Source organism: Corvus kubaryi, unplaced genomic scaffold, assembly GCF_017639235.1.
Source record: "Corvus kubaryi isolate FWS band 111438036 unplaced genomic scaffold, C.kubaryi_AGA036_p1.0 37398, whole genome shotgun sequence".
Lineage (NCBI taxonomy): Eukaryota > Metazoa > Chordata > Aves > Passeriformes > Corvidae > Corvus > Corvus kubaryi.
The window spans coordinates 25,165,718-25,184,240 of NW_024581137.1; the positions used below are offsets into that span (position 1 = coordinate 25,165,718).

An 18,523-nucleotide genomic window follows, 5' to 3' on the forward strand; every position below is an offset into this window, starting at 1 on the left:
AACTTTGAGCAGTGGTTTGTTAATGGTTATATGTGAGGAGTAGTTTGACAAAAGAGAAATTTTATTTAGTAATTCAGATACAGTGAATTTTTTTTGAGTGCAGAGTTGCAGGAAAAGTTGATTGTTTCTTTGTATAAACTACAAAAAGCTACGTTGCCAGTTTTATGCAAGTCTTATGACTTATCTGCTAGTGTGCCTGGAAGATAAGGTGGTTTTATCTCCATCAGATGTTTGAGAATTTAGATTACTGATTCTGGGAGTACTGGGAGTATAGGCTTACTTTTACACAGAATTTGAGAGCTTCATTGTAAGTGAAATACTAATTTTGCATCATCAGACCCTTACTGGTAAGAGAAACTGCCTAAGTTTTGAGGTTTTTTAATAGTGTTATTAAATCCAGTGTTATCTTGATTCAGGTGTTGGAGCTGCTCGAGCTGGGAACCTTACTTTCATGGTTGGTGGAGTGGAACAAGAATTTAATGCTGCCAAAGAGTTGCTGACATGCATGGGTTCTAATGTGGTTTACTGTGGAGAGGTTGGAACCGGACAGGTAATGCTTTCTGAAGGGCTAATAGTTATCTCAGTCTTTCCTTTTTCTGGCTTTTTATTTATTGATGCCTACTCTTTTACTCCAGAACTAAATGCATGATTTTATATCTTCATACTTGTTTGCTTGTTTCTAACCTTGTGTTTATAAAGTAACTTCATGGCACTTTTTTCCAGTATGTTGTGTCACTGAGCACCAGAATCTGACTGGTGTTTCTCCACATTGGCTTGTTGAGATTATACTTTTTAGGACACAGACATTTTAATTTTGTTTCATCTGAATTTAGATTTACTGTATGTTCTGAAGGACAAAGAACCCCTGCATGCCATGTGTACTAACTGTGCTACTGTACTAAGAAGTACTTCTTAATCTCTGAAGGAGCCATAGAGCGGCTTTGATGAACTTTGTACTATCACAGATCTCTGTTAACTGTAGAAGAGAGCTGCCAGAACATACTTGATCATATTGGCCTGGGCCTAGTTGATTTTTACATGTTCGTTCTATGAAATGCATAAACTAATTGATGGTTTCATGTGTTTCCAGGCTGCAAAGATCTGCAACAACATGCTCTTGGCCATCAGTATGATTGGAACTGCTGAGGCTATGAATCTTGGAATCAGGTTTGTTTGATTTTTGTGGTGGATTGAAGCATTTTTTTCCGTGTTTACAGTTTTTATGTATTATGGTTGACTTTTGCTGAGATGATGATTAAAATACATAGGTAAACTTTTTGCTAGGAGTTGTCTTATAAAGCCATTAACAGGTTAAAGGGATTATTTAACTAAAGGAGGTGTTTTCAGCATGGGAATATTCTCTTGTATTGGCTGCATAGGTTGTTACATTCTGCATCTGCAGTTAAGAGTTTATTTGTTCTGCTGTCGTGCAGCGTACAATAATGTTTGTCTTTCATTATAAACATCCAGAGCTAATACAGAGGTAAGTTTTTGTTTGTATCCTAAACTGATGTATTATATTCCCATATGGCTTTGATTGGCTTTGTTTACTTGCTTAAATTGTTCCAAGATATTTTGTAAAGTGAAACTTCTACTACAGTATGTATATCAAATTAAGATCAAAGCATAAAACAGAACATCTACCTTTCTTTGACTTTATGAGAGCACTTTGTCCTAATTGCCAAAACTCCTAGTTCGTCAAAAAGCTGCAGTATGCTCCACTACACTCTTGCCAATGCTGAGACTACCATTCCTTTTCTAGCACGTGGTACATCTAACTTTTAAGTGACATCATATTAGAGCAAAATTGTTTTTACTTTCCAATTGTAATGTATTTATTTTGCTGTGGTCTTTGTCATTTTGTTTTATTTTCCAATAGAGTGCATGCAAGTACCAGTTCAGTATCAAGGTATTTGAACTTCTAATAAATTGTTTTAGCCAGATCAAAATCATTTGCAAATTTATAGACAGAGAAGTCCCATGTTTGAAGAGATTATCTTGCAATTGTGTATCTTTTAGGGGCTTTTCATGAATTATTTATCTGCACAGTTGCATCCTTAAAATTTGCCTGCTAAAACTACAGATATTGTAGGTGAGTATCAACTGGGTTCAACCGTGTTCATGTGGATTTGATACACTATAAAAACAGCAAGAGGGCATCAAATGCTTAAATAAATAAAAAAGAACACCTACATACGCACACATACACAAGACAACGTAATGGATTCACATTTCCTCTTAATTACCATATCAAGATGCAGTTGTTTTATTGAATTGCCCTTGTCTCAGATGTTAGACTATCTTGACCTATTAAGTTGTCATGTTGTAATTGAGATAAAAGAGGAATTTGCTTTGCATCAGTGCTAATTGGTTTATCAATATCCTGTACCATTTACATTTTAAAATTGAGAGTCTGTAATATACTGAAGCATGTCTGCATCAAGCCATAATAAAACCAGTAGCATTGTTTACAACTTTTGTAATCCAGTGTAATCCAGAAAGCTTGCACTGGGTTCTGCTTTAAGTCATGATTCACTTAATAAAGCATATGCAACTGATTTTTTGTTAGAGTTTTATCTACATTTGTAGGAATGATTTAAAAAAAATCAAGAGGTTTAGAAGAGGGATATTCTGGGCATGTAAGCCCTGTGAAGAGCAAGTTGATGTCTGTGGTCACTGTCGCTTGAAGGTGTTTAGAATTTTTTCTTTTTCCAGTTTAAATTTTGGCTGACTCTATATTCAGCATTTGTGAGCAAAAATCCTATGAGAAGGTGACAATATATAAACTTCCTAAGGTTATCAAGAAGGAACTGTATTTATTGTAGAAGAAAGCTGCTGATTTTTATTATAGAAAAAGCAGAATCTCATTTAGTCAAAAACTGCATAAAGTTTAAGGCAGAGGTGGTTATTTAAAGCCTTATGAAGTAATTTCGAACCCTTGCATTGATTTTCATTTGATGTGATTTAAATCTTAAGAAGATGACTTCTGCTTATAACTGGAGTAAGAGCTTTCCACTTGGAGTGTGTAAAAATCTCTAATGTAGAAGTTTACAGTTGTCATTCTAAATACTAGAAGTTTTGCTATATTAATAAATTTAGGATTTTTTTTTCAAGTCTAAAGCTCAAAGGATAGTGTGGCTGCCTACTCTGAAGAGAGTAGGAAACTGAACTTGATTTATTAGATTGATGCTTATTTGGTGAAGAAAGTCTGACTTCGACTTAATAATAGTAAAGGATACTGAAAGTCTAAAAATTCAGAATAGGAATTGTGAAACTTAGATGTGTTCTTAACTTTTAGAAAGAATATAAAATGTCTTTATGTCATGCATTGTGTATATATGCTACATCATTTAAATTGAGTTCTAGGGACTTTGAATAATTAATTATTCAAAATACTCCTGTCTGAAGTAGATGTAGCTACAAAATCATATTACAACACCTTCCATAAACCAATATGGTTTGGTATGACTCTGAACTTAAGTCTTCAAAACAGTGTGATACTAATTCTATTAATAAGCCAACTTCTTCTCTAATGTTTTCATAAACCATGCAGTCTAAATTTTCATTTTCTGAAGCAGTTAGAGTGACTGTTTTACTAATTTCAGATTTTTAAATTACATCTGCTATTGTTTTATTTATTTTATATTTGAAATTATAGTTTTCCAAACTTCAACATAAGTAGCAAATAGCATGTGGTGAGGAGGAAAGAAAACTAACATTAGTTAACAAAAATTCCACAATAAGCTCCCAGAAAAATAGGCTATATTGCCATGTAGTTTGTGCATTTATATTTCACTTGCTTTACTCTATCATCTTTATTTACTGATGAAGATGCCCATTTTCACTGGAAGTTATTTGGATTAAAATGCATAAATAATTTTTTAATAATTCCCATCCTTAGTTCTGACCAATGAAATGCTTGTTCTGTTCAGTTTTTCCATAACTTTCCTGATTATTTATGAATGTTACTAGTAAAAGTTAAAAGGTGCAGCAGACACTGCGGAAATTAATTCACATTGTCATTTATATTTTCTTTTCTTTCTAGCATGTTAGTGCAACTTGTCAGTAAAAGAATTGAGCACATTTTGCTGTACAGTTCTGTAGCGTGCATATTGCAAAATACTGAGTTACTGTGTCAAACCAACACACAGAGTACACGTAAACTGCACAAATAAGAAACAGAAACATTAAGTGATACTGTCCACAGAAGATATTTTTCTTTTTCATTTTGCTGATCATCTCAGTGCCAGTAACTTTGTTCTACTGAGCCCTGAGTTCCAGTGAAACAATTTCTAGCAAAATAAAGCTCAGAAATGAAATATTGCTGATACCTGGTTTGTGTTTAGGTCAGATGGAAGTTGTTGCTTGACAGACAGTTTGCAGTCCAGTCAGAAACTGCCTGCAAAAACTCAGGGAAGGGCTTATGTGGTGACACAAGACAGGACAAGGTTGCTTAATGTGGTTGGGATATAAGGGACCAGGAGAGCAGTATGGGCTCTGTGGCAATAACCTTGCTGCAAAATCACTTTTCTAGTTCCAGTAGCAGAGAAAATCATTTCTATGAGGAGGGACTGCACCCAAATTTATGCTAAAAGCTCCAAATACAGCTCCTTCCTAAGTAATTTTACTGTATGGATTTGTGCCTGCTTGCTTTTTTACATTACATAAAGTGACAAGACGGTAAAAGAACTTTTTCTTCTCATGCTGAGTTTAAACGTAGTTTCAGTCTCTAGGTCTGCTTTCTGTGAGCACCCCTGAACTGTGGATGTAAGACAGGAACAGAAATGAGAGTTGACAGTGTAGAGAGGCGCATGTGTGATAGGATGAGGAATTAGCCTTGGACACATCCCCATTGCAAAGTTTAGAAAGAGTACCTTGAAAATGGACTCCAAGGAACTAGTTCTGCTGTCCTTGGCACAGGGCTATAGCTAAGTCTCATGAAGGTTAATAATGGCACTGGAGAGCACTTACCTTGTTTAAAACACCAATGGCAAAGTCGTTTTTAACTGTGGTAGAAGGGCTGTAAAGTTCTGCTTGAATATTTGTACTTTTATATAGTGTTTACCCAAAGCACCTTGAGATGGGAAACTCTCAAGAGTTCAGCTATTTCAGCTGTTACACCTTAAAATGAGACCAGGATGTATCTTTCTTGTGAGACACTATTTTAATTTTTCTGTCTCTTCCACACTGAACTTTTGGAGGAGTGTGTGAAAAATTCAGTCTGAGGCTTTATCAGAGCTCAGCAAAACTTGAGTTTTGAGCAGTGGTGTGAAGGGATTCTATTTTAACCTTCTTTTTTTTTTTGGTATGTGTATCTATTGCTTAGTTTCTGCTGTTCATTAGGAATGTTATTGAAGAAGCATTGATTTGAGGGAGCAATTGTTTTTGTTCTAAGTACAGTTAATACATGGGCTTCTTTTCTGCTTATAAGGGAGAAGAACATTTTGGTAATTGTAAATTCACACGCACAGGCACAAGCTCTTGCCACGTCCAATGGCAAGTTGTTATGGGGACTGGCAGACTGTCATCATTTTGATAGCTTGAGCAGTATATCTCCTGAACAGCAATGGAGCTCTTATGCAGAGAGTATCGTATGTTCCCAGCCAATTTACAGGGAAACAGCAATAACATTTTATCATGGTTGAGAGCCCAGTAGCTGCTTCCTATTAAACTTGCCCTTTCAGATACCTGTCTTGGATTAATTTGTTGATTTCAAATGGAAACTCAGTCTTCTCCACTGAAGCATGACTTTCTAGGATAGACTCTTGCTGAATGACAATTACTTTATATTCTGGCTGGTTTCAGACCATTACAAGCTTTGGGCACAGTGGAAGACAGAGGACTTCTTCAGTAACTGATTTTAATATATGTCTAATTTTAACTGTCAGTTATATATGCACCAGTGGATGAATCTTCAGAAAGATGAAATGCAAAGCACTTCTAACTTGCTCTTATTAATGATACACTTGCTGCAAAGGAGAAAAAAAATAGGTTCAGGTCTCCTGAAGAGAAGCTGCATGGTGTTTAAGAGCAGTGAATTTTGAAGAAGCAGGGATACAAACTGACACTATCTTCCTTTTTCTTTTCCAGGAGCAAAAATATGTCAGACCTTGTGCAAGACAGTATTTTACATATCTGTATAATACATGCATATCTTTTAAAGTAGACTTTCACAGAGAGGTGTTTGGAACACTGTAAGAAGAGCATTCTTTGGGAGGGTTATATGTGTTTTAAAATAATAAGTTCTATGTCTTGCAGTATACTCACAGCTGTAATTGCAGGCCTCTACATGCAGCTGGATATGGCAAAAGCAGGCACTACATTGGTAAAAATACTGACCTGGATGTAATAATAAGGAAACAGACAAGTCAAGAGATTTGTTTGGGAAAAAAAACCAAATCTCTGTGTATTTGAAAGCTCAGGCTTTGAATGCTCCCAGTGCGGGTTTTTTTTATTACAACAATTAAAGCCATTATTCAGAGTGGCTCTTGATGAAGACTTTTATGGTGAAGACTTTAATGCACTATGCACAATAAAAATACAATTCAAATATGGTGAAAACATACTGGTGCTGAAAAGTACAGTTTATATTTTTAAATACATGGTCATTATAAGCATTCAGTTGAATCAGAGGATTGGAAAAAAAATGGGGAGGAGCATAATGCTTGATCACATTTAGGCCAGCGGAGACTTTCTACTGAATTCCAGGGGCTGCTGCAGCTAATCATAAATAAGAGTGCACAGCAGTACTGCTAAAAAGCTATCTGAGATACAGGAAATGTTCTTGCTTTGCATTAGGAAGGCAGACTTGCAGGACACAGTGACAGTGTGGGAGTAGGAGCCATGTTGTAGGGCCTACTGTCTTAAACATAGTTTTTCAAGTCCAAAATGCCTACTGGAATAGATAGACATGCATTTTAGCAACTGTTCCATTGGTAATGAGCTTTTCTCATCTACAAATTAAAACCTTGAGTGCTATAGTGCCTGAAAGCAGTGTTAGGCTATGAAGATCTGTAAAAGTCTGTGATGTGAGAACTAACATAAAGAGCATTGAAATCTATTTAAATAAACTTTGTAGAAAGTTGTGATATATACCTTTTAAAATGTCCTTTTCTCATCTTGAATTGTTACTGGAGGTAGTTCCCTTGCTTTCTCTTTTTTCCTGAGTGTGGCTGAATATCTGTACAGTGCCAGATAAACTGCTGCTGGTTGTCCTTGGTATTAATGCAATTGATGTAAAATTACACTTACAACTTATTAGCAGCATAAATCTGAATTCATAAGAGGGTTAATTTCTTATAATATTGAAGAATTTTCAGGGTCTGCACTGAGCAGCAGTTTATGCCATCATCTCCATGGTAGAACAAATGACGTTTCTACTTGGACAAGCTTTGTTTTATCAGGATCAGTAACCTTATCAGCAGCTGACCCAGAACTATAATATATGTTTGCAAATAGATAACGTATGTCACAGTGAAATGCAGGCTTGCCTCATAAGCAGGAGCATATAATGAAGATTTAATAATAGCAAAGACAAGAATTCACGGATGTATACAACAGTAGTGGGTTTTTTTGAGAAGAGCAGCATTTTTCACATTATTAGAGCAGAATCGTGTTATCTTGTTTACTTCAGAAATGCATTAATGTTCCCATATAAATGCACCACACAACAACTTTCACATTGCCACACTTGCTTGTGAATTTTTTGCTTTGTTCAGAGAATACGATTTTGATATGAAGAACAAGTATGTGACCTAGTAGATAGCAGAACAGAGAATGCCTCTTAGTAATTGAAATACAAGGTAACTATTGTTCTCAGAGGACCTTTATTTTGCTTGTGCTTTTAAAATTGCTGGGTGGAGAGGATTTGCTTAGTGCAAAAGGAAAAAAGATCTGAAAACCTACTGCTTAAATGGTGGATTGATGCTCTTTAATTTAAGATACAGCATCCCTGCCCCCAATATCAATACTCTGTCATTTTTCATGACTTATAATAAAGGGAGAGGAATGATGGTAGGGTCCTAAGATATAAAACAAGTCACCCATGTCTTGTGCATTTTGACATTAACACTTCTCTTCTTTGACCTTTGACAGATTAGGCCTTGACCCAAAGCTGCTGGCCAAAATCCTAAATATGAGCTCAGGTCGCTGTTGGTCAAGCGATACATACAACCCCGTTCCTGGAGTGATGGAAGGAGTACCATCAGCTAACAATTATCAAGGTGGCTTTGGAACAACACTCATGGCTAAGGTACATAACACTTGCATGTCAAGTGTGTGCAGTTGCTTCTCTCTGGGCTTCTAGCAAACGGTCTTCTCAGTGAAAATTTGTGATTACAGGATAATATATAGGCATGAATAGAGGGGAACTGAGCTCCCCCTGTAGCTCTGAATTAATGAGTTGTTCAGGGGGCTTTTCCTTGGTCTTCAGCTTCTTTCTAGCCACTATTACTGCTGAGCCACTCAATGAGATTATATGCATGGTCTTTTTGAGTTCTGCCTTAATAAAGGAATCCCAATGGACTTGTGTCTATTGTGAGCATTCAGCAAGCCATTTAGGTGCCTCTTGCATGACTGCTCTAGAATTTAGGAGCCTAAGTTCAAGAGAGAATTCAGGGAAATCCAGGTGCCTTAATTAGGTGCTGATAGTGGCATAAGCATCTCAGATTTTAGGCCCACTCTCTTCCAGATACCTTTAACTGTGCTACTGGACATGCTCTCTAGCAACCCCCTCCTTGCTAAGCTAGTTGCTTGTGTGCTTGTCCTTCTGCCTAAGGCCATCTGGAATGCAGAAAGCAACCCACACCACAGGCTGATCTCCTGCAGGTTTCTGCACCATTCTATGAGCTCTCCTGAATTGTCTTAGCTGGTGATAGAATAAGGGCTTCTCATGAGTAATTATGTAGTAATCTAAATTGCTTGTCCACAAAGTGGGAGATCTGGGGTTTAGGTCCTTCTCAGTATTAGGAAGTTGAAAACCTACTGTTATCCTGTCCCAGGAGAACGCACTTACTGCCATGTTCTTGGCTTTTCCAGGAAAAGCACTGGCCTGAGTCACTCTGTGGTCAGGAGAGCAAAGCTCTTGGAGGCCACAGGAAAGTAGGCAAGGAGGTCAGGGCTCTGCATCCCACCGATAGGACACACAGTTGGAGGAAGGAGATATGGAACTCTGACTCTTGAACTACTTCTGCCCTGAGCACAATGATTGCCTAAGGCAAATTATAAAACCAGCTCTGGGAGAGATGTCTCATCTAAGTGCAGGAGATAATTTCACACTGAATATCCATTTCATGGAGATACTATCCTGAGGGAGGCATTTGAGTTCATACAGGATAGGTGTTATGCATACCAGTTTTTTGAGTGCTCCCAACTGGTTAGGCATTCTGTCCACTTTCAGCTCTTCCATTACAGTGGAAATGTAGCATTTAAAACTAAAACAGCATTCTCAAAGCTGGTGAACAAACTCAGATGTTACCATGCAAATCTCCACAGTGCTGGAGCTCCTGTATATAATAGCTGCTTACTAATACTGTTCATTTCATTTTGCAGTTGGTTTAGGGCAATTGGTGCATTTGCACACTCAATGAAATTAGCCAAATTCTCTTCAGAGTGGGTCCAGAGTATTTTGCATGTGGTGGCACCAAAATATTTTGCGAATGCCGCATGGCTCAAAACCCCTCAACAGCTGCTACATTTTATGTTTATGGACCAATGACCAGGAACTTTAATTTCTTTGAGGGATGTGTTAAAATATTGAAAAGTAGCAGTTTTTACATTGTGTTTGTGTCATTGAACATCAGGGACAATAAATTGTTGTTTAAATTACAGATTTATAAAACATGATAGGTTATTGCTTAGAGTTTGCCAGGGCTATTGATTAGAGATAAGCAACCTGATCGTGGCCCTGCCTCAAAGCTTGTTTCCATCTTGTGTGCTGTTTTCAGAATCTGTTCTGCCTGTTGGGCCATGTTTCACGCTGCAATCTCTATTCTCATGATTTATAGTTCTTAATCTTGTCCAGAATAACCTCATAGTATAAGTGTGATAGGGGTACACATTTTCTTCCCTCACTTTTAAGTGTCTTTCTAAACGGTTGGTTTTTTCCTTTGGTCTTTCCTTCTGAGAGGGACCTTCATCTCCCCTGGAAACTGTCCTGGAAGATCTTCCTTTAATTGGAGGAATAGCACCCTGCCTTGTGCCTGTTGAAACTGCCAACTTTTGGTTATAAAGCATCAATGATAACCAAGAGAGAGTTCCTCAGAGAGATTTGTAATTGCTGTTCACCTCTTCTGACTTGCCTCTCCTGACAGTCCTGAAGACTGCCTTCTTTAGGCTAGAATCTTCAGTACGAAGGAAAGACATTAAATCTCTCCCATGCCTGTTGAACTATGCTATGTTTCTCTATATAGATGGAAGATTTCTTGAATAAGTAGCCAAGACAGCTGATCATCTTCAGGCTATTCTTTGGTACAGTGGTGACCCCTTCTAAGACACTGCTTTTTAGTTTGCGGAAAGATGTTTGCTACTATCTGTTTCATCCTGGTGTGTGACATACTATGCAGTTTGTGAATGTTTGAGATGGAGACTTTTTTTAAGGGAAATGCAGAGCACAATTTTGCCACTTAAGAAATAAAAAAGGATGTATCCAAAGGAGAAAGAGGTAGGTAAAATCCTGAGGTTGAGGAGAAAATATTCCACTGTGAAAATATCTAGGAGCGCATCAGTAACAGTCACTAAAGACAGTTACTGAACTTCAAGTTCTTGCTCACATATCAGAGATGGTGGAAGTCAAAGGCTTTCTTAAAATATTTTGTCAGCAATGGATCTCTCAAACAAAGCCAGAGGATCCTTATTTTAAGTGTCTAGGTCAGAAAAGTTTGCCAGACACCTCTAAAAAGCTCTTTGGTCTTGAAATTTGATACTGAAACATAGAATTTAGTCAACTTAATGTGAACCTACTCTAAAGATTTTGCATTTTAAAAAATCTAGTTTAGTTTACCACACCATGTTTGTGTTCAAGGCATTGGCAGGCCAGAAGTTTCATCTTTCATTGACAGCAAAGTTGGTAATTAAATGTCAACTTTGGATCCTGAGAAGAGCTAGATTTATATCCTACTCCTCTCGAGTCATGTCAAGACAGCCTTTGAGCTTTATTCCAAATGGCAGTTTCATTTACGTCAACTGCAAAATAAATGTAAGGAACCAGGTAATTCCAAAGTGGAAGCAAATTGTGAAAGAGAATTTGTTTCCCTATTCCAAGCTGAGGAAAAGTGTTAGAATATTCAGTGCACTGAGACATCTGGAAGATGTTGTCAGTTCCAAAGAGTATGAGAGAAGCCATAAACTATGCTCTCATTTTTCCTTTTCCAAGTAAGTCAGCAAAGGGAAATTTCTTTCAGAGGTGTTTTGTACTATTTCACTTGCGGAATCTCCAACCTCAAGTGAAAAGGTGCACAATACTTCACGATCTGAAGCTAAAGATAAGCTTTACTTACATTTTCTTGGGTTTTTTCTGTCAAAGCTCTAATTTATAGAATGGAGTTTTTAAAAAGCGAAACAACCTTCCTGCACTTCACTCAGAAGTCCTTGTCCATTTAACTATTGAAATGTTATTGAATGTTTCAGCCATCTTGGAGCCAGACGTTCATTACTGAAGTGAACAGAGCTACTTTATTGCCCTGGTTTAGGAATGCTATTCCCCAATTTAGTACTCCCACAAAAAAACCCCTGCCAGCCGCTTGCTTCCACTCCAGTCACAGACACAAGAAGCAGAGATCATGGGTTGAGATAAAAACAATTTATGGGAAGCAGCCATGAGAAAAGAACACAAACAGTAACAGCGACAATGCTAATAACAAAAGTGTATGAAGAGAGGGTGATTTATATGCAAAATTCTCACCAAGCCCAGGACAATGAAAAACAATGGTGAACAGACCCACCCACCACACTTTTCCACAACCAGAAAGGAGCCCCCTTTCTCCCAGGAAGCCAGAGAGTCCCTTTCCCCACCCCATCAATGACATAGGATGGTATCAAATAACCTTGAGGTCTTGACCATGCCCACATGGTGCAAAGCTCCACCCCCTCACGGCTACTGTGAAAAATTAACCCTGTCCTTGGCAAAATCCAAGACATCTATGAAAATTGTATTTGTGCTAGCAGTCCATTCAGAATTTTCAGGGATTGTTTCTGTGAATGTCCCTTCAGAGAGAAATAGATCACAGTCACCACTACTAATACCAAGTACTTTTCACTAGTTTGGAGTTAGATGATTTTGTCATTCTTATATTCCATTACATGAGTTAAGCTTTCTTGAATAAAATTAATAATATGGATACAGATTTCTCAAAGAGGGTTTATATATGTCATGAAATGTCTTACTGTATGTAAGGATAAAGTAAGTGTTCCTAGATTTTTCAGCTCATCAGTCTTTCAACAGAGTTGCTAGACAAGAAGGAATTATCTGCCCTGATGCAGATGAAAACTATTTTGGATCCTGTGACATCTGATATGTGTGTTTTTCCCATTTTCCTAGAGCTTGAAGTCATTCGAGGGTAATAGGAAAAGTAACTATAATTCTGATTTGTATCAGAATGACCTTTATAGAGCCGATTTACAGATCGAAGTGACATTTAGAGAGTAGAGTAAGATCTTGAATTTCCTTGTGCTAATTCAAATCCAGACACACAGAAAGTAAAGACCTGTCTTGTAAGTCATCCCTGAGAAGTCAAAGGTGCTCTCAGCAGTACTACAGTCTCTCAGTTCTTCTGTATCAAAGGTGGGGACCATCTGTCAGAGTAGGGGAAGAGCCTCTTCGCTTACAGGCTTGCAGAGCTGCAGTGAAGAGAGCTTTAAGCTGAAGTTACTGAGGGAGGGGGAACCTGCATTCATCCCACTCCTACCAGTTTGATGCTAGTGACAACAATAACTGTCCAGAGCCTGGGGAAGGACTGCAGGTCCAGCAGGAGAGCACCTGAAGAGCAGCACAAAGGAGTAACAGCTATTCCAGCCAGTAAGTCGGCTTCCTCAGGGCCCAGTTTAAGTGGCCTGTGCAAATGCTGCATATGCATGCCTGCAGGGCTGTGATCTTACTGACATCACAGAGACACGGTGGGATGACTCCTCTGACTGGGGTATTGGAGTGGAAGGATTCAGGCTCTGTCAGTGACCAGCTGGAGTGCATGGAGCTTCGCCTGGGGATGGATGAGGAGCTGACTGAGATCTTATGGGTCAGGATTAAAGGGAGGGCAGGGACAGGTGACGTTATAGTGGAGACCTTCTACAGGCCATCTGACCTGAAGACTGAGCAGATGAGACAAATACAGACAAACAGGATCCATGTCACATCCACAAACCTTGGTCCTCATGGGGGACTTCAACCACACTGGTATCAGCTGGAGGGGCAACACAGCAGGGCATAAGCAATCTAGGAAATTCTTGGAATGTGTTGGTGAGAACCTCCTTCTCCAAATGATAGAGGAGCCAACAAGGAGAGGTTGTTATGTTGGACCTTGTTCACATCAGCAAGGAGGGGCTGGTGGGGAATGTGAATCTCAAGAGCAGCCTTGGCTGCAGTGACCATGAAGTGATGTAGTTTGAGATCCTTTGGGCAGCAAGGAGGCTGCACAGCAAGCTCACTATCCTGGACTTCAGGAGAGCCAACTTTGGCCTCTTCAAGAATCTGCTTGGTACAGTACCATGGTAAGGCCCTGGAGGGAAGAGGGGCACAAGAGAGCAGGTTAATATTCAAGGATCACCTCCTCAAAGCTCAGGAGCAATGCATCCCAACAAGGAGGAAGTCAGGCAAAACCATCAGGAGGCCAGTGCTGATGAACAAGGAGTTCCTGGACAAATTCAGTCACAAAAAGGAAGCCTACAGAGGTTGGAAGGAAGGACAGGTAGGCTGGAAGGAATACAGACAAATTGTCAAGCAGACAGGAATCAGGTTAGGAAAGCTAAAGCCCTGATAAAATTAAACTTGACCAGATACTTCAAGGGTAACAAGAAAAGCTTCTATGGGTACAGGGCCTTATATAGGGTTAGGACTTGGTTGCCCAGGATTTGGAGAAGGTTGAGATACTCAAAGACTTTGACAGGTGTGAGAGGTGGGTCCTTGCAAACCTCCTGAGTTTCAACAAGGCCAAGTGCAAGGTGCTGCTCTTGGGTTGGAGCAATCCCAAGCACAAATACAGGCTGGGCAAAGAATGGATTGAGAGCAGCCCTGGGGAAAAAGGCTTGGGGATGTGGGAAGACCAGAAGCTCAGTGTCACCTGGCAATGTGTGCTTGTAGCCCAGAAATCCAGTCACATCCTGGGATGCATCAAAAGCAGCATGACCATCAGGCTGAGGAAGGTGATTCTCCGCCTCTGCCCTGCTTTTGTGAGACCCCACATGGAGTGCTGTGTCCTGCTCTGGGGCCCCCACATAAGAAGGCCATGGACTTGCTGGAGTGAGTGCAGAGGAGGGTGATGAAGATTGTCAGAGGGCTGGGTCATCTCTCCTGTGAAGACAGGCTGAGAGAGTTGGGGTTGTTCATCCTGGAGAAGAGAAGGCTCTGGGAAGATCTTATAGCACCTTCCAAGACTAATAGGAAGCCTACAAGAGACCTGGAGAGGGACTTCTGACAAGGACATGTAGTGATAGGATAAGAGGTAACAGCTTCAAACTGAAAAAGGGTAGATTTAGATTAGATATTAGGAAGAAACTCTTTACTGTGAGGGTGGTGAGGCACTGGAAGAGGTTGCCCAGAGAAGTTGTGGATGCTCCATCCCTGGAAGTGTTCAAGGCTAGGTTGGATAGAGCTTGGAGCAACCTGGTCAAGTGGAAGATGTCCCTGCCCATGGTCAGGGGCTTGGAACTAGGTGATGTTTAAGGCCCCTTCTGACCCAAACCACTAAAACAGGAAAAAATCAATCACGCAGCAGATTCTATAAACCACCATAGTTCTGAATGCACAGGAAATCTAGGCATTTCCTAGTAACACTTGAGAGGTTTTTTTGCAATTTTCTTGAAATATGGACCCCAGACATTGATTTCATTAACATGATCTTAAAGGCAATCTTGAGTGCAGGCATTACTTTCCTACTGTAGTCAAGAGATCTTTTTATATATGTCCAGGCCCTTGTTAGTGCTTCCTTCTCTGGGTTGTTTCATGTCTGGTTCAGCTTAGAGTTCAAGATGTCCTTCAGCCTGGCTGGCAGATGACTATGTCTGGCTAACTATGGTTAGTCATAGTACTTGGTACTCACCTTTGGGTTCTGTCCTATTTATTTCAGATAATAACTGTAGTTGAACAAGGACTCTTGGAGGGCATGTTTCAAATTTATCCTCTTTGAACCTTCCCTCCCTTTTGTTGACCCAAATATAGTATTTAAAAACACAGTGGAACTATTCTCTATATGCCTCTGTTAAAGAAAGTCATTAAAGAAAAAGTCAGTGAAGAAGAATTTTGAGTTGTAGCAGACCCAGGACTGCCCCCTAAGCAATTCTCTGATGCATCCTTCCAATTAGGCAGCTAATCAGTTATTTTCACAAAGTGGTCTATGCCTCTCATTTTGCTATTAACTGTTTACATTATAGTAAATGTATGTTTGCTAAGTGGCTTCCATTTTCTTGTTCTCGAAATTCCTTCTGCTTGATTTTTAACCTGTTTATAGTAATAAAGAATTCCTCTTGCCAAAAGAACTAAATTATACTCCTAGAGTCTACATGAAATGCTGCAGCAAATAGCCTGGGAGATTTTCTTACTAGAGATGACATACTCAATCAGGAAAAAGAGAAAGAGTCTGAGTCTTGCTACCAGGTTATATAGTGATCTAGAATCTTAAAATTCCTCCTGTTCTTAAGGTGGTGTCTGCCTGGCAAAGTTTGAGGTTTTTCTGTTGAATAACATTGAATTACTGTCTTAAAAAATAAAAACTACACAAAACCTACTTCTTTCAGGTCTGAAATTTTAAGACTGGAGTATTGTCCTTGTTGGCAGTAGAGATCTTGTTTCAGTGGAAGCCAAATAGCCTCTATGTATGTGGCTTGTACATATCCTTGTTGTTTCTCCCCTGACTTTTTCTCTTTCTCTTTCTCTTTCTTTCCATTCTTCCTCTCTGCCCTCTTACTCTCTGTTCTCGCCTCCCACAGGATCTTGGCTTGGCCCAGATTTCTGCCACCAACACGAAGACACCAGTTCCTTTGGGCTCCCAGGCACATCAGATCTACAGGATGATGTGTGCCAAAGGCTATGCCCTGAAAGACTTCTCAGCAGTGTTCCAGTTTTTACGTGAGGAGGAAAGCTTGTGAGCTGTGCTTTGGAAATGGACACAATAACAAATCACTTTTTTTTATCCATATAGCTCATTTGAGAAGTTTGTGGGTTTAATCAAGTACTGTGCATCCTGCTCCCATACAGACTAATCATCTTTGGCTGTCTAGATCACAACGAACTCCAGAGTTTCTTTATAATTCTTGAAAAAGCAAGCCACAGGGAAGAGATTTTTTGGCAATTAGCCAACAGCAAGTCCTTTTTTTTTTTTAAAGAACCATCAAAGTTTTTTTCACTAGATGCAATAAATAAATATTTTTTTTTATTAAACAACTGCATATGAAATAACTTATGTTATGGCCATAAACATAGTTGAATCATGAATAATAAGAGAATGTTTTATTGCAATTTTATCATATATAGTGATCTATTAAAATTTTAAATTAATACCTTATGGAAAAAGGGAATATATGTTCAATGAAGAAACAAAACACATTTTGAGATGGATTTTTTTTTTTTTTTTTTGAACCTACTAGCCTTGAGTTGATCAGAAGTGAATTCTTCCTGGGATTCAGGTTGCAGCTTAAGTTTATAGGCACGCATTCTAAGTGGAAAGCTGTTACAGCATGTTTACCTGATAGACTTAGTTCAAATAATATAGAATGTGTGTCCCTCTTGTAAAGCTCCGTTACTGTATTTTACAATTTTATATTTTCTTGTATTCTGTCACGCATTTTCGGAACTCACGATCAGCACTTACCAGAAGTTCTGACAAAGTGTACATTTGTTTTAGGTAATTACTAAAGTATTTTAAATCTAAACAAGCCCCATTATTTTGAAAAGAAATAAACTCTATACTGGTAAATACCTGCTGTATGATTATTTCCTTTTTGTTTTGGTGCAGTTTTGTATTAACAAAACAGTATTAACCAAAACTTGTATTAAGTGGTCTTATTTTTTAATTTGCTGGGTTTTCTACAGATTATCAGATCATCTTGCAAACCCAAGCCTTTCAAAAGCTCTTGTGAAATGCAGACAGTAATACATTTGCATATGTATTACTTTAACCATTCATATCTCATTGGTCTTGCCAAAGTGCAGGTACATATTTGGCTTTATAAATACTCATGCTGATTTTGTTAGAACTACTCACATTCAAACTCTAGGCTTAATGATCAATTATGCATCTACATTCCTGTTTTGGTTGTGTGATGGATCCTTTTATATATGCACATTAGGTTATCAAAATTGTGTGCTTGAATTAGCTCAATTCTGTGAATAATCAGAGAACTTGGACACTATATTCCAACAAATGAGTAACATCATGCCAAAATTATTAAACCATACTAGTTGATCTCTTCTCCTTTCAGCTTTCTTTGAAAACTGTTTGATATTCCAGGTGATTCAGAGATTTGGGATTCATTATTGTCATATATGTTTACAGGACTACTGAGAGCAACTGTACTTTTGAAAAATTGTTTCTCTCTTTTGGTAACAGTGTTGTGTCTACAGGATTGCATTCATTCAGAAGTTAGACACAAAACTACGTGCGGCAAAAACAGCAGCTCGGGTGCAACATGGCACCGTAGTTGGAAATGTGGTTTGACCTTTGGCAACAAGATCACATGCTACAACGTTTGTTTCCTGTGGGACTCCTGCCCCACATAATACAAAGGGTGGATCTAGTCTTGTTATGAGTTTGGGGTCAAATAGTGAAGGCTGTTTTTGCCATTGGGATCCTTTTTCGTTTGGAGGTTTTATAATGGATGAGGTAAGGAATTGTAGGAGTGTCCTGGTTAAGTTTGTATCCTCTGTATTTGGCTTGGAGATCCGTCTGGCATCGCAGGACTGCAGAGAGACGCTTCCTTCTGCTCTTCACCCCAGCCTGTAGCAGCATTTGCTATGAAAGTGTTGCTGGTAACCCTGGGTTTACCTGTAGGCCTGGCTTGCAGGAAGCGTGATCATTTCTTTTCTGAAGACATTATATGCACATGTAATTGTTGGAAGTCATGAGGGAAAACAGTATGCTCAGTGAGACACAGTTTTTGAAGTTTTCAGCCTATGAAATCATAAAGCTTCTATTAAATATGTGGAAACCTCATTGTTATTTTTATGTTCCTCTCAAAGGCTTGTAGCTTAGGCTTCCTGGGGTTCATTTCTCCTCCCTCACAACCTCTCATCAAATTTTTAATTCTCACTCCAAAGCACAGGGTACTCAAGTTGGAGGAAAGGCTGCCAGAATGCCATTTTGGCAAACCAGTAAAGTGT

At 38.8% G+C, this 18,523-nt stretch overlaps 1 protein-coding gene across 1 annotated transcript in view; it reads left to right on the forward strand.

Moving 5' to 3' along the window:
- Positions 1–17,122, forward strand: part of HIBADH (3-hydroxyisobutyrate dehydrogenase) — an 85,578-nt gene extending 68,456 nt beyond the window's left edge. The window contains exons 5-8 of the mRNA XM_042043583.1: positions 417–550; positions 1,091–1,167; positions 8,095–8,251; positions 16,135–17,122. Coding sequence (XP_041899517.1) covers positions 417–550; positions 1,091–1,167; positions 8,095–8,251; positions 16,135–16,293 — 527 coding nt within the window. The 3' untranslated portion in view covers positions 16,294–17,122. The remainder of the gene's footprint in view (positions 1–416; positions 551–1,090; positions 1,168–8,094; positions 8,252–16,134) is intronic.
- The last annotated feature ends 1,401 nt before the right edge of the window (positions 17,123–18,523 follow it).